General features: G+C 28.7%; 1 protein-coding gene across 1 annotated transcript in view; it reads right to left on the bottom strand.

Annotated features, from left to right (window-relative positions):
• The window catches only part of LOC113556139 (limbic system-associated membrane protein-like), a 524,182-nt gene that overhangs the window by 53,865 nt on the left and 455,947 nt on the right, over positions 1-14,370 (bottom strand). Inside the window, exon 5 of the mRNA XM_026960909.1 lies at positions 5,417-5,567. Coding sequence (XP_026816710.1) covers positions 5,417-5,567 — 151 coding nt within the window. The remainder of the gene's footprint in view (positions 1-5,416; positions 5,568-14,370) is intronic.

Here is a 14,370-nt window from a genome sequence, read left to right as displayed (position 1 = left end):
AAACTTTAATATATTTCTATAATCAGTGGCGTAATTCGAGTATTGCGTGAAACCCGCACGTCTTAAATACTAATGAAACACTATACATGTTCTTATAGGAAATGTCTGAATATTATTATTATTTTTTTTTTTACAAAATATAGATAACAATTTATAGTGTATAATACTATAATATCGATTAAAAAATTGTTATCTCATCGTCAATGATTTGACTACTATCTTGATTTAAATTGTAACAGGACTATCACTCGAAGGGGGTAGTGGGTGCATTGCCTTATCTTAGATTTTTACAGAATGGTTAAATGTTTAGTGTCAATCAATTATACAATAGCTGGTATGGCGGACCATAGTAAATAATGGTACATTATTATTATTTTCAAGGAATATATTTCTGTAGTGAAGACAATTATAAAATTGAAATTTCAATATTTAATTGATAGGTACTTTTTTTACAGTAATGATTCACGTACATATTCTTATAACAATTTAAAAATGATCATATACCTATAGCAGAAAAATACAGCGAACAAAGTACGGTGAAAATCATTTTCGATAAAGCATATCGAAACACGGAGTAATTATTTCTCGTTTAAATGTTAAAAACATGTTGTGCAATATAATCATCAATGTGTAGAGTAATTCACTAAGTTTGCCGACTTATTTTTGGAATTTTTAAATTATTTTTTTCTAAAGAATTTTTTTATTATTAGACCACGATAATAGGTTTGTAAGATACGTGTGGGCTGCGGTGATTTGAAAAGTTTAATAATTAATTTTAAACGAACACGATTAATAATAAATTCGTAAAGCCATTTTAAGGACTATTATCCTTATCCTAAACATTTTAATGACAGAGAAGCGCTACTTGACACTACAGTCCGATGAATCAACCAGCGTAACTACGTATTTTGTGCATGACAAAGTACAATATTATATATATATATATATATTGTGTGGTACGCGATGTTTATATTTCCGCTGTATACATAACTACTCATACACATATAAAATAATATATATTGCTCACAACTACATACACAACGCACACACGTATATATATTTACTGTTTTCTCGTCAGATGACGATTGCGTTTCCTCGATACAGGGTCGGCATCCGACTTCGCTGTCGAAAACCTTAATCAGATAAACCTCGCTGCGAAGTATATATATATTCGGTCGAGTCGCAGGCCAAGTCGAGGGTCGGATCGGGATGTGACAAGAAAACTACTTATATGTATATATATATATATATATATATATATATATATATGTAGTGGTATCGATGAGAGACGGACGCAAAGTGGGCTCTTCAAATTTTGCGCAAACACACAAACTTTACCTCCGTGTACGATACCCCTCGGCCCGACGACGATGATTCACGTGCGCGCACTGCAATTTGTAAGTCTTGCACTGCACACTTTCTGCCCGTCGAACTGTACACACACACACACACATACGACATAGTCTATAATCACGTTATCCTCGTCGTCATCGTCGTTGGCGATACGATACGACGGCGACAGTGGCGGTGGCGGTGGGGTAAACAAACGCGCGATCGGGCGCGCGGACAATCCTATTTTAACAAAATGTCGATTTGGAAAAAATACAAAATAATATATATACAACGTTCGTCTTTATTTTTTATTTGTTTTTTTTTTTTTTTGTATGTGTATGTTATATTTTTGTTACGAGGCCAGAGTAACCGATTCGAAAGGGAGAGTTTGAAATTTAAAGAGAACGTTAACGAACTCTCATTGTTTGGCAACAACGGACCACGTGATTTTTGTAAGAGTATAGATATTAACATTGTTGATTTCATTGGCGTGTGTTTTTTTCTCCATCCGTTTCCGTTCGATTTTCTTTACGGAGTAGCAAAAGAAAATAAGAATAACGATAAATGCCTGCTGGCGTACATTTTCCAGAATAAACAGACGCCGCTGGCATACTTGAGCCCATACGGGTTTTTCGAATGCGCTTTTCTACTTTTCTAAAAACGTCGGGGAAAAAAATTAATTCTCTCTCGCGGTATTATTTTCTTTACATCTTTTTTTTTTTTTTTTACCACGTCCTTTTATATTCTCAAAAACCGATAGTGACGCCTTTTTCCTTACGTTACTCTGCATAAATATATATGTTATATGTATAGGAGTTTTTTTGGGAGGCTATACAAATAAACGTATTATAATAACCCGCGTATATATATATATGCATTCGCATATAATACCGTCTTCACATCGTCCCAATATAGTTACAAACCACGATTCGCTATTTTAAGCCTTCAGAACGCGGTCACAAATATTTGTTTGAACATTGTCCACTTACGTGGTGTGTGTGTGTGTGAGTGAGAAGTATACATATTGCATTAACACACAAAATGTCAAATATAACGAAACAAATAGAACACGTCACAATTTATTTAAGTATTAACGAGACGGTTTACATACGCGGGTGGGGTGGCTTTTATAATATGTACAGTTTAAATAATAAATATTGTTTTAATCTTTTGATACTTTTTATTGTGTTATAATGATTTTTCAAAAAAAAAGATTAAAATAAAAGCATTTTTCTTTTTCTTTAAAGTCAAATATATTATCAAAAATACGTGAAAACTAAATAAAAGTAAAACATAAGAAATATCATACACATGATACGTTATGCGAGTACTGCAATGGTTTTAATCACTCGTGAACAAGACCAGAAAATATAATATTTTGATAATTTCAAAGTAATTGTTTTTCCTAACGCCAATAATGAACCTTTTTAGTAACTCTTTTTTCGTTTTCGTTTTGGTACGTTAGATAACATTGTTTCACAAGATTGATAAATTTGGTACAATAATAATACAAGGATGACAGTATGTGTACGTAATATTTATGTTTTTAGCGAACGTTATGACGTTAAAAATGAGTCATTTTTATTTTTTTGTTTTTATTCAAACGTTTCAGGAGCGTAACGTTCCACGACGAATCTGATAACCGCGAAAGTTGCGTATTAGGCAGGCATCCGGACGGACGTCAAGTGCTCGTTGCATATTTCATCGGGCGGTATACACCTAGCCAAGCGTATTCACCGCAGCCAAATCCTTATGAATTTTTATTAGTGACGGATTTTCTCGGCGCACGTGTCTTGTCGCATTTCTGTTACGAGACGTGTTCTCACGCCAATGATTCCATTATCCGCCTACGTGTATAATTAATATTGGTAACAATGGAAAAGTTTAATTGCCTTGTTCGGGGTACGCCGAAAATACCCGTTTCCTTCCAGGAGTACAATAGAAATTACAATAAATAAATACGCCTCCACCGTGAACTCAATGCAATCTCACTACGAATCAAAATATATTTTATTAAAATAGCACGCGCGGTATAATCGCTCCTCCGTAACCATCCACATCATAATAATAAATACTATTGTAACCCGCAGAAAGTAATCGAATCGGGACACAGAATTACTATTGAGTCTAATGTCAATAAATTTAAACGCACCTATTATTATAGAGGGGTGTAAGGCGTAGGCCGAAAATATTTTCACGGTACCAACAAGATACGCGAGTACGTGAAAAATGGATACAAAGTATAATAATATTATATGAACACGAAGAAATTATATTCTTCTATGCAACTATGCGCAAAAACCTAAAATAAATGATTTTATTTAAAATATTTCATTTGGAATACTACGAAACTAACGTCTTAACTTTTCAGTACGGATTTTTAATGGAAACGATAATTTATTATGTAAGATCAAAATGTGCACGCGTATAAGCGTATAATACAACATATTTTGTTTACAATTGAAATAGCTATGATTATAATATTGTATATAAAATTCAACATGATCCATTTAAATAATTTATAAACCTAAACTTGCCACCTAATAATAAAATATATTTTACACTTCCATCTATTCTAGTAAAATATTCATTCGCTATATATTGTGATATTAATTTAGTATTTTAATACTACGAAAAGGTACGAGAACGTTTGTTAATGTTGAATCAGAAATGTGTTTAACAATGTCATATATTTTAATAAAAAAAAAATAGCTCATAATATTAAGGAAATAATAAGAATAAAAGTATATTAAAAAAAAAAAAAAAAAAAATACTAAGAAACTATAATTATAAAATAAAATTACAATATTTCGAATGTTATTTGATATTATGTGTCATTAATAATAAAATATTTTAATTACCAAATTATATGACGAGGTTTGAGTCAAAAGAATAGAAAATGGATGGCGGAATATATTATGGGGATGGAATGCAAAAATGGAAAGCATTGAATCAATATAATGCACGGATTCAAATTAGTTGAAAATGTATCTACTAAAATTACAAATGGCTTTATTGATTAAGTAAGTATCAAAGTATGTCAGTAGTAAGTAGTGAAATAAAGACTGATTAGACACGAGGAAAGAAGATATAGCTAGTATGAACCATTTAGTCGTATGGCTAAATAGGATAATTTATTAAACACACGTAGATACATTGTACTCAATTTTATGATAATATATCAATATATCATTATTGTGAAAAATATAATAAAATTCCTGAAAAATCAAATCATATAATATTGTGATTAAAAAAAAAAACCAACATTGTACGTAAAGCTAATTGTATTCCATGCAATCGACGTTTATTTTAGTTCAATAATTACAATAAAAAAATATTATAATTATATATTTCATTAAAATTAGAATATAATCCCAATTTATAATACATAAAAATTGTATAAGTGAATGAAATAATATTTATTCGATAAATCGTGTATTTACTTATTTTAGTATTTTTATTTATAGTGAACAACTGTAAGTAGGTAGAGTATTTAAAGCTACTTTTTTTAGAACAAATACTCAAATGAACTAAATTAAAATATGAAACTCGCGTTTAGTTTATTATTGCTTTCCTTTCTGATGAATACTTTCTTCACGGGTTTCATAAATATTTTTCTACCAATATTTAATGGGTACTTTTTTTAAAATAACTAGTATTTATTTAAAAATAATAATGAAATAGGTACAATTATATTTTTCAATAATTTTGAATGCGTTTTTTTATTAATTAATATTATGCGAAATAATAATATTATGTAACATAGACATTTTTATTTTTAAAAAATCACCTAAATTAAAAACTAATAATTGTTTATTAAATCTTAACTCTGATCTCGCAGAAAATAATTAGAAACCTTCAAAAATATTAATTGTTTTATAATATTCTCATTATATATTTTATGCAATATCTAACTAATACCTACCACATAAATAATTTGATTATACTTTATGGGTAATGGGTAATATTAGATAACTTGAATTTTTTTATAGATACATAGTGCTCCAGTGTTCTGTCAGATAAGTTTATTTAAGTTGTTTAATATTTTTATATAATACCTGTATTATAGTAGTATGGTACTTACATAGTATATTTAGATCGATTTCTTCGTTCACGGTTGTCCCGATATTATTTGAGGCGGTGCAGATGTAAACTCCATCCGCTTGTCTTCGGACAGAGTCAATTGTGTACGAGTTTCCGACAAATGTCTTTTCACCATTTGGCAACATATTGTTCTGAAAAACAACCAAACAAATTAAATAAAATTTAGGACTATATAGGGGTCCAAAAGTCCAGGTTTGTTACATTTGTGATGTGTTGTTGAATGTGTGATTAACGATAAAAAAATAATTACGTTTAAAAAATGATTCTGTGTAGAGCTTTGTTTACTATAGTGGTAAAACGGTTACGACATCCTAGGGATTCCATTATTTCTTAAAAATATTTTCTAAATTACCTTCAACAAATTGACTATTGTCGTATTCTTTTAAAACTTTACTTCATTATATTTCTCCGTATATTTTCATAATTATTCGTATTTACTAAAATGTCTATTTAATTGATGTCACTTTTAATGGATGTAAAAGTGGGTATCTACTTGAAGAATTGATAGTTTTTAAACACTTAAAAGTGTAAATATAAACAGACAAAATTTATAATTTTTAGACAAATAAATTTTCGGCTTTACTCAAAATCGAAAATAATATTAATATTTACGAGAGCAAAGTATGAAAAGTTTTTATTTTTGTTTTCATTTAAAATTTAATAGTACACAATTGTATCAAGAAAGAAATTTAAAATTAGTTTTCACCGTTCAATCTACCGTATGTAGGTAACTATAGTTAATGAAAAATTTAAAAATACTAATAAAGTCACAGTAAAGTAAATTATATAACAATAAAAATTATCAAATAAATTGGGTGAAGGATGGTCGAGACCATTTGTGTTTTGGTAGTTTATAATTCCATGAAAAAGTGCTTATATAGCTGTTATTTAGAGGTTTCTCTAAAAACAATTTTATAATATTATCATCTCATTTATAAGAATAGAAATTGAAAAACTTGTGAAATTTACATTATACCCGGTTTATTTATTTCATGAAAGACAAAGATGTTTTATATCAACTTTTTTTTCTTTATAATATAAATACAATTTGTAATTTAATTTTTGAACTCGAATATTTTTTTTTACATAGCTATCAAAGTGAATATTTAAAAACCTCATTTGCGATATTGCAAAAGCCAAATTTGATTTATCGTAATAATTACTTTCGTATAGTAACTCCGACTGTTTCAAGGTTCACGGTAAGGGTCTATACTAAAACTGAGTTATTGTTATCAACCCATGTAAATTGAACAGCAAAACAATATCATATAACACCTATCTATTATTTATACTATTTATCCTTAAGAGCCTCCCATCAGCGATTCATACTATCACGTTGTCATCAGGCCGGTAGACAATAATAAACATCAATAAAATTATTATGATTATAAAATTATTATGATTATAATATCATCATCATAAATTTATCATAAAATTGTCGACCTTAAAGTCGATATTATTCACTCGAGCAGTATAACGGAACAATGCATTTTTGTACGCAATGTTTATTTTATTTTTACTCGTAGTCGTTGTTGTTTTTGAACACGGGCAAAACAAATGCCATCGTTGTACACAAAATAAATCCTATTATCATTTTAATTTACAATGGGAAAATTGATATTTTACGAGTATGTATCATAATTAATTACGTCGTATTCCATTCGTGCTTATAAAATAAATAAATTAAACATATTTTGATATTTAATTAAGCACGGCTGTAAATAATAATATAATAACTATATAATATAATCACGCGTTCGCTGGTCGACATAATAGTTATCAAATATTACAATGTTCGTTAATGGAGTAAATAAAATATGTTTTGCGCGTATGGACAATAATAATAATGTAATAACTATATTAATATAACGTGAATGTTTTATGTGCTACGCACGCAATATAAAAATAAGTATTAGACAGCACACGCATAAACGTACACGCAAAAACGATGGGAAATACTCACTGGAAATTAATATTCCGAATACGGTGTTCGTATGATATTCGAGAATTCGTTTATTATTACCGAGAATAAAACAATACATGCGTATTTTACATTTAACGTTTGGAAAGTTTAATATTTTGTTTTCCAGTAGACACCTACCTAACCGCTCATACGTTTTAAACGATAATACGAGTCCACGGTTCACGGCAGCGTCGACTACCTATAAATTAACTGTTATCACCTGAACAAACTGTTTGGATTTTTGATAGTTGCGCAATCTTAACATATTATAAATGTTCAAACCTATAACCTCCTACATTGTTCACGCGCGTGAACCAAACAGTATATGAATATTTATAGGAATTATAATATAATAGAACGACGTGTATTAATATTATGTGTACCTACACTGTTTACAGTATATATAAAAAAAAGGATATTCTAAAGCCACCATATCTTTGGTTTTATTATGTGTGTCGTATTTCGTATTGAGTTCAACATCGGAATACATAAGTGGAAACATTTTTAAAAGGTTTTATCTTTTTATCTCCGCATTCGCATTCTCGCGCACGCAGACAAACAGGGTTTCCGTCAAATTTTCAGCCCTATGTCCTTGGTGTTGGATTGTATCAAAAGTTCCCAGTAAATCATTCATAATAATAATATGTAGCTGACGGAAACTTGTGCGAAATGAAATACTTAATGCGTTGTACACACGTTTATTCTATGTGTATACAGCGTTTTAAGTTTTTGAACACGCACATAAATAACGCAGAGAGTAACGAGATGCTGCTGTATAATGGAAACAGTTGACTAACATTAAGATTTCAGATATCATAATAAACACGCAATGCGACGAATTACATTATATATATATATATATATATAAATCACGCCATTTGCGATTAAAAATAACATCTCTTAATGAGCAATAGAATTATGTTTTTGTTTATGTTATTTCCGTGTGTTTAAAATAAAGAATATAGTTAGTTCCCTTCATCAATATTTAGAGTTATGGAATTCTCCACTTAAAGGGTAGTTAGATGCAAGCCACTGTATAGTAATTTGCGAAACATAAATATGCCAAAATGCTGCTCTCGCTTAATTTGCATAGTAAAGCGTGTTCGTTTGTAAGAATAAGAATAATAATAGTAATAATAATCATTATTCGTCGTTTGAAAAAAAGAAGAAAATACTTCGATACTTATATTTATACACAGGCACAATGTAAAATATAGAAGAAAGTTAACAGTTTTGAAAGTTTTTATTAGTAATATTTACCACCCAAAGACGCGGTTGCAAGTTGATAGCATTACAGGTCCGACTCCATCGATTAAACATACAATTCGTCAATGAATTAGCAGTCGAGGTATGCCAGAGATAGCGTTGAACAGATAAAAATGAACAAAAACATTTGCAAAAAATGAGCCAGAAAAGCATCGATACAATAATAGCTCGTTCAATGTTAACGCAATCCTATATAATCTGGACTGTTATTATAATATATACATGCAAATTAAATCGATATTATAGACATTAGATGAATTTATTTTAGTTTTGGAAAAAAAAAATATTTTACATGGCTATATAACTATTAACTATACAATAAGGTGTTAAGTGTAATGATAATTGAGCAACAAAATACCGTACACGATATTATTGTGTTACAAATTTATATTATTAGGCACATCGTCTAAAATGTCTATAGATGTACAAATATTATATCGATAACATATACAATGTCGATTAGATATAATATATCTATTATGATAAAATAAAACAAATATTAAAGACAAATTCGATAAATGCTGTGTATTAAGTATACATTATATTTATCATTTTTTAAAGATGTTATTATGTAATTATTTTTTTATTAATTAAAATGATTTAATATTTTTAAATTTAACCATCAGTTAATCATAGAATAACTTTATTTTTGTCCGATTCAGTCATGATAACACGTATACACGCAACACATTTACTTACATAATTTAATTGGCGTAATTTTTTAAGTACCTATTTTACACAATAACATCTCGGACTGAAGTGCGAAAATCGTATAACAACATATAAACTCATAATGATTTATTTTCGAATAATAAATACTTGTTAATACTACCAATATTTATAATATTTAATAATAATAATTATTTTTTTCTGATTCGGTTATTTTTGCCAAAGTAAAATATTAATAGTTATTAACGCATTCCACGAAAACACTTTGAGAATTTGGAATTGTTCGTATAATATACCTCGGGATCCCATTCAACAGTTAGAATGGTGCAAGATAATATCATCTGAAAAGTATAGATAAAAGAGGCTAAAACACACCTTTCCGTTTTATACAAAAACATATCTTTCAATGTCGTGTTGCATACAGTACGTGTAACTTCACTTTGTTTCTTTGTTGTAATACTAACGGCAATAATGGTATACACACAATAATAATATGTATACGTATGGGTCAATTTGCGTGAGGGAAAATAATTTAAAAAAATCGTCTCTGCCAGTTCTACTAAAAGGTGCTTTTGACACGTTTATCATACATGAAAAAATACTTAAGCTCGTGGACTTTGACTACTTCAAATGCTTTAGGAGAATAATAAGAATAATAAGAAAAATAGTAAAGATTTTAATTTAACATAAAAGCTTCATAAACACATTTTAAATTATGGTTACTGTGCGCTGTGACCTATATTGTGATAGACGAATGAAAATTCAAAATTGCTCAAATTATTTTTTAACAACTTTATGATAAACACACTTTTGCCATTTAAGATACAAACTGTATTTTTTAAAACCCTATAGATTCATATAGTAATATTATGACTGTGAATTATTCTATGGGAACATTATTTTTACGATACATGCATAATATATGTATAAATACACGATTATATTGATATTATGATTCTCAGTCAAAATGTTATTCTTAGACTTTCATAGATTTTTTATATCTCCGCAAAATATAACCGTTATTTTTTAGATGTTATGTTATTGATATGTACGTAGTAAAATATATTCGATTATAGTTCAATATTATCAGGTATCTATACATTTATTCGATGTTCGATTTCATTGTTTCTTATCTTTATTTTTTATAGGATGATATAGATCTAATTTAAAAAACGAAAATTTGTATTATCACTTATCAGGGTCCAGAAAACTGAATAGTACGATATCTCAGTGATTTGAAAATATGATCTTTAAGTATATTTTAAAAAATATATAAAAAAAAAAAAAAACTCAGAATTAGAATAAGTTCATTATTAAATGAAAAACGGGGGTGATCATGCTTAATAAATTACCCCTTATAATTTTTAAATCGTTTAAAAGCAAAGATACTAGTGACTATTGTGATTAAGTCTATAAGATGTATGTATTTTATTCTTACTATACATAATATATGTTATAAATATTCAGAATATTTAATGTGTATTTAAATTAAAAAGCTCTGCTTTTAGTATTTATAATGATATTTTTATTTTACGGTAATACGATCCAATTCCAGACTATTTTTACATATATATGATGTATGTACATTGTCAATAATATAATAATAATTATATAAAAAGGACAAAATATAAATAAGTATAATATTATCCAATATTCATTTTAAGTAAGGAGCGATACAAAACCAAAATTAAGGTTATTTATCTATTATGTATTTAGTTACGCGTATTTGTATTTCCACTATGAAATTATGTACTGATAGTTTCTGTTATAAACAATTAAAGATTTACTAAAAAAAAATTAATATTTTTTACAGAATTACGTGACCGGCAGACCCTAAAATGCCACCTGATTAATTTTGTATATAATCTGTTGTAGAATTTTTTATAAAAAATAAATTAGAGGGTCTGCAGTGCACCAAAACGATTCGTTCCCGGTTTGTAGCTGATTAATATGTTATTGTTATAGAAGGTACCCGAGGGAGATAAGATTTTTCTGATTATCTCAATCAGTCGTAGTATGTTATGATGTACTATTTTTTCTTCTCATTCTTCAGTCACGGGTATGGCCGGTGTCGAAGAATTGCGAACAATAATTTGATGTTCAAACGTTTCCATGGCCAAATCGATTATACGCATATGTATACACCATCAATAATACGCGAATAACCCGGAGTGGCGGCGTTCGTGGGTCGACGTGATGGTAACAGGACGGCGGTCAGCAAAGATGACGAGTCGGTTGAAGTGGTGGGCGGCGGATATGGATGGCAAATAAATAAATATAAATAAATGAAAACTAAATCTTCGTGACGGCGGCGTCTGTAGTGGCCATGGGCGGGCAGTCGAGGAATATTGTTAAAAAGGTACACGACCAAATGCATACTCGTATAGTACGCGCACGATCTACAGGGGCAATATAAGTCAAACGGTAATATATCCAGGCAAGCCGTTATTTAATAGAACGTCAGCGTGTGGAGGTCACGGGACACGTGAGGGTGGAAGAGACGAGGCATCTCTCCGCGGTCGTACATCGCGCGGGTACGTAGCGGGCGAAACGGCTAGGTAATAATATATATATTTATTATATTATACCCGTATCTCCGCGTTCACCGTATTCACTGGAGGCACTTTGCAACGGATGAATTTTATGAGCGTTTCTTTAATGCATTTATATATATATATTACGCGTGTGGATGTCTTGGAACGAATATATGTAACAGAGAGAGCCACGAGACTCTAAACCGCGTTACACTGCACCTACCAATGATTATGGTTATCGCCATGCGCAGAGCTTCAGGTCAGGTACACTGAATATTTTTACCGGTTCACTTTTTCCACATTAGGTGGGCCTCTACGGGAATTTTTATTTACATTTTTCAATTTTGTCTACGTATCATGGGAATTAATTTAAAAAAGAACATTATGAGACATAAAGGAATAACATAAAAGACACTTATACACTAAACAAAAAAAAATCATCAAATATGCACTTCTGAAAAAAAATGAATCGGTCAATTAATAAATTTAAGTGAAACCCAATTTTTATATAAAACCTGTTTTTGATATAATTCATTTTGTTATTTTTTTTTTGTTTAAAGTCTAATATTATTAGTAAATATTTGATCAATTATTTTTTAACTTAATTTTTTATGTATGGGATAATTTTCAAAATATTTTAACTCATTTTAAGCTATTTATAGACAATAGAAATTTTCATTTTTTTATTTTTTTTTTATTTTGTTTCTATCGATAAATAATGATTAAAAAAGCTAGAAAGTGTAATTATGGTTTCTCTCGAATTGTTACTACTGTCTACTGGAATTAAAACAAAATAGAGCGGAAATCTACAATAGTTTTCAAATTTCGTAAATGCGTTTGATGTTAGAATTTCGTTTATTTATAGTATCAATAATTACGAATCATGGATTATACATTTAATTTATTTCACATTTGAATTATGTAACAAAGGCTTTTCCATATTTCAAACAGTCAATCGAAGTTAATTAAAGTATGAAGGGAGAGGGCATAATCTGTTTAACGATAACTGTTTTTGTATTGGCTTTACCTATATGTACAAAATAATATCCATTGTCTATACCTTCAGTGGCATATAATTGCCACAATTTAAAATATGACAAAAACACAATAGAACAATTATTTACCACAGTGATTCATTTGAAGCAAAGTACTAATTATTTCAAAATCTTCTAATTTTAGATCCTGAACGGAGTAAGGAATGTATTTATTTTACAATGATGTATGTTTTTTTTTTTTATTTAATTTTTGTATCTGTTATCACGTTTTGGAGTAGAAATAATGCTTTGATTTTTTAATTCAACCCTTCTTTGAAAAGGAAAATTCATCTAGTTGATACTTTTGGAGGTCAAAAGTAAAAATTTTCCAGGAGTTTTCAAAAGCGTCAGGAAAAACCCTAAAAAAATAACAAAAAACGGAAATTTTCATGCATAATCAGTTTTCGACAAAATCGATTTCTTGATTTTGCTGTAACTTAAAAACGAATCATTCTAAATACTTGAAAATTTTACCAATTGTTTATACTAGCGTTATCTATTTACGATTAAATATTCAAAATATTTTGACCTTTTTAAAGCTATTTATAGACAATAGAAATTTTCGATTTTTCTAAGTTTTTATTTTTGGAATGACTATAAAAAAATTGGCTTTCCAAAAAGTCTTTAAAATTTAATACAAGATTTATTATAAGTTGTACTTATCATATTAAAGAAAAAAATCAAAAACCGTTAGTCATAATTGTTGTTTATAAGCATTTAAAGTTCAATTATTTATGAAATATATCAAAATTGCAAAAATTTGCAAGACATTTTGGAGTTGAAAATTCATAGAATATTTGTGATTTATACCTTTAGTTAAAAAAACTTAATACAAGGTTATCCATAAGTTTTCCTTCAAGTAACTGTAAAAAAAAATGCCAGCGTCAATATAGAAAAAATTTTATGAATTTTATTTTTTACGAAGTCTAGTAAAATAACAATATATCACAATATTTAAATATAGGTAATAATATAATATATCCTACTAATTATCCTAGACTGACAAATCATCTCCGTTCAGAATCGTTTTTTGAATACAATAATGCATGTAATTGCATTCAAATTTAACACATCCGGTATATTAACCTATTCTCCATCTCTACTATACAGCAAAGCGATATCCACTTGCCCACCTTTTTTAAATCTATTTTTGTTACATAATTTTAAGATGTTAAAAATAATGAAATTTTTATCATTATTTTTTAAATGATTTAATTTTTTTGATAAAATATATTTTTAATTACTTTTTATTTATTCCAAAGCAGAATATTCTTTAGAGTACTTCAATAAAATGATAAAAATCGAATATTGGATGAGAAAGTAGCTTACGAGTTATAAGTTTATATTATAATTGAGGAGTGGAATGGAGCAGGAGTATAAGAGTACCGCCAAAAATGTTGATCCATTATCCCACTCATCTAAACTTTATGCACTTATAACTAAATAAACCAATTAATCGAAATTTGAT

This window comes from Rhopalosiphum maidis, chromosome 3 (genome assembly GCF_003676215.2).
Source record: "Rhopalosiphum maidis isolate BTI-1 chromosome 3, ASM367621v3, whole genome shotgun sequence".
Lineage (NCBI taxonomy): Eukaryota > Metazoa > Arthropoda > Insecta > Hemiptera > Aphididae > Rhopalosiphum > Rhopalosiphum maidis.
This window is presented reverse-complemented; position numbering and strand designations above follow the sequence as displayed.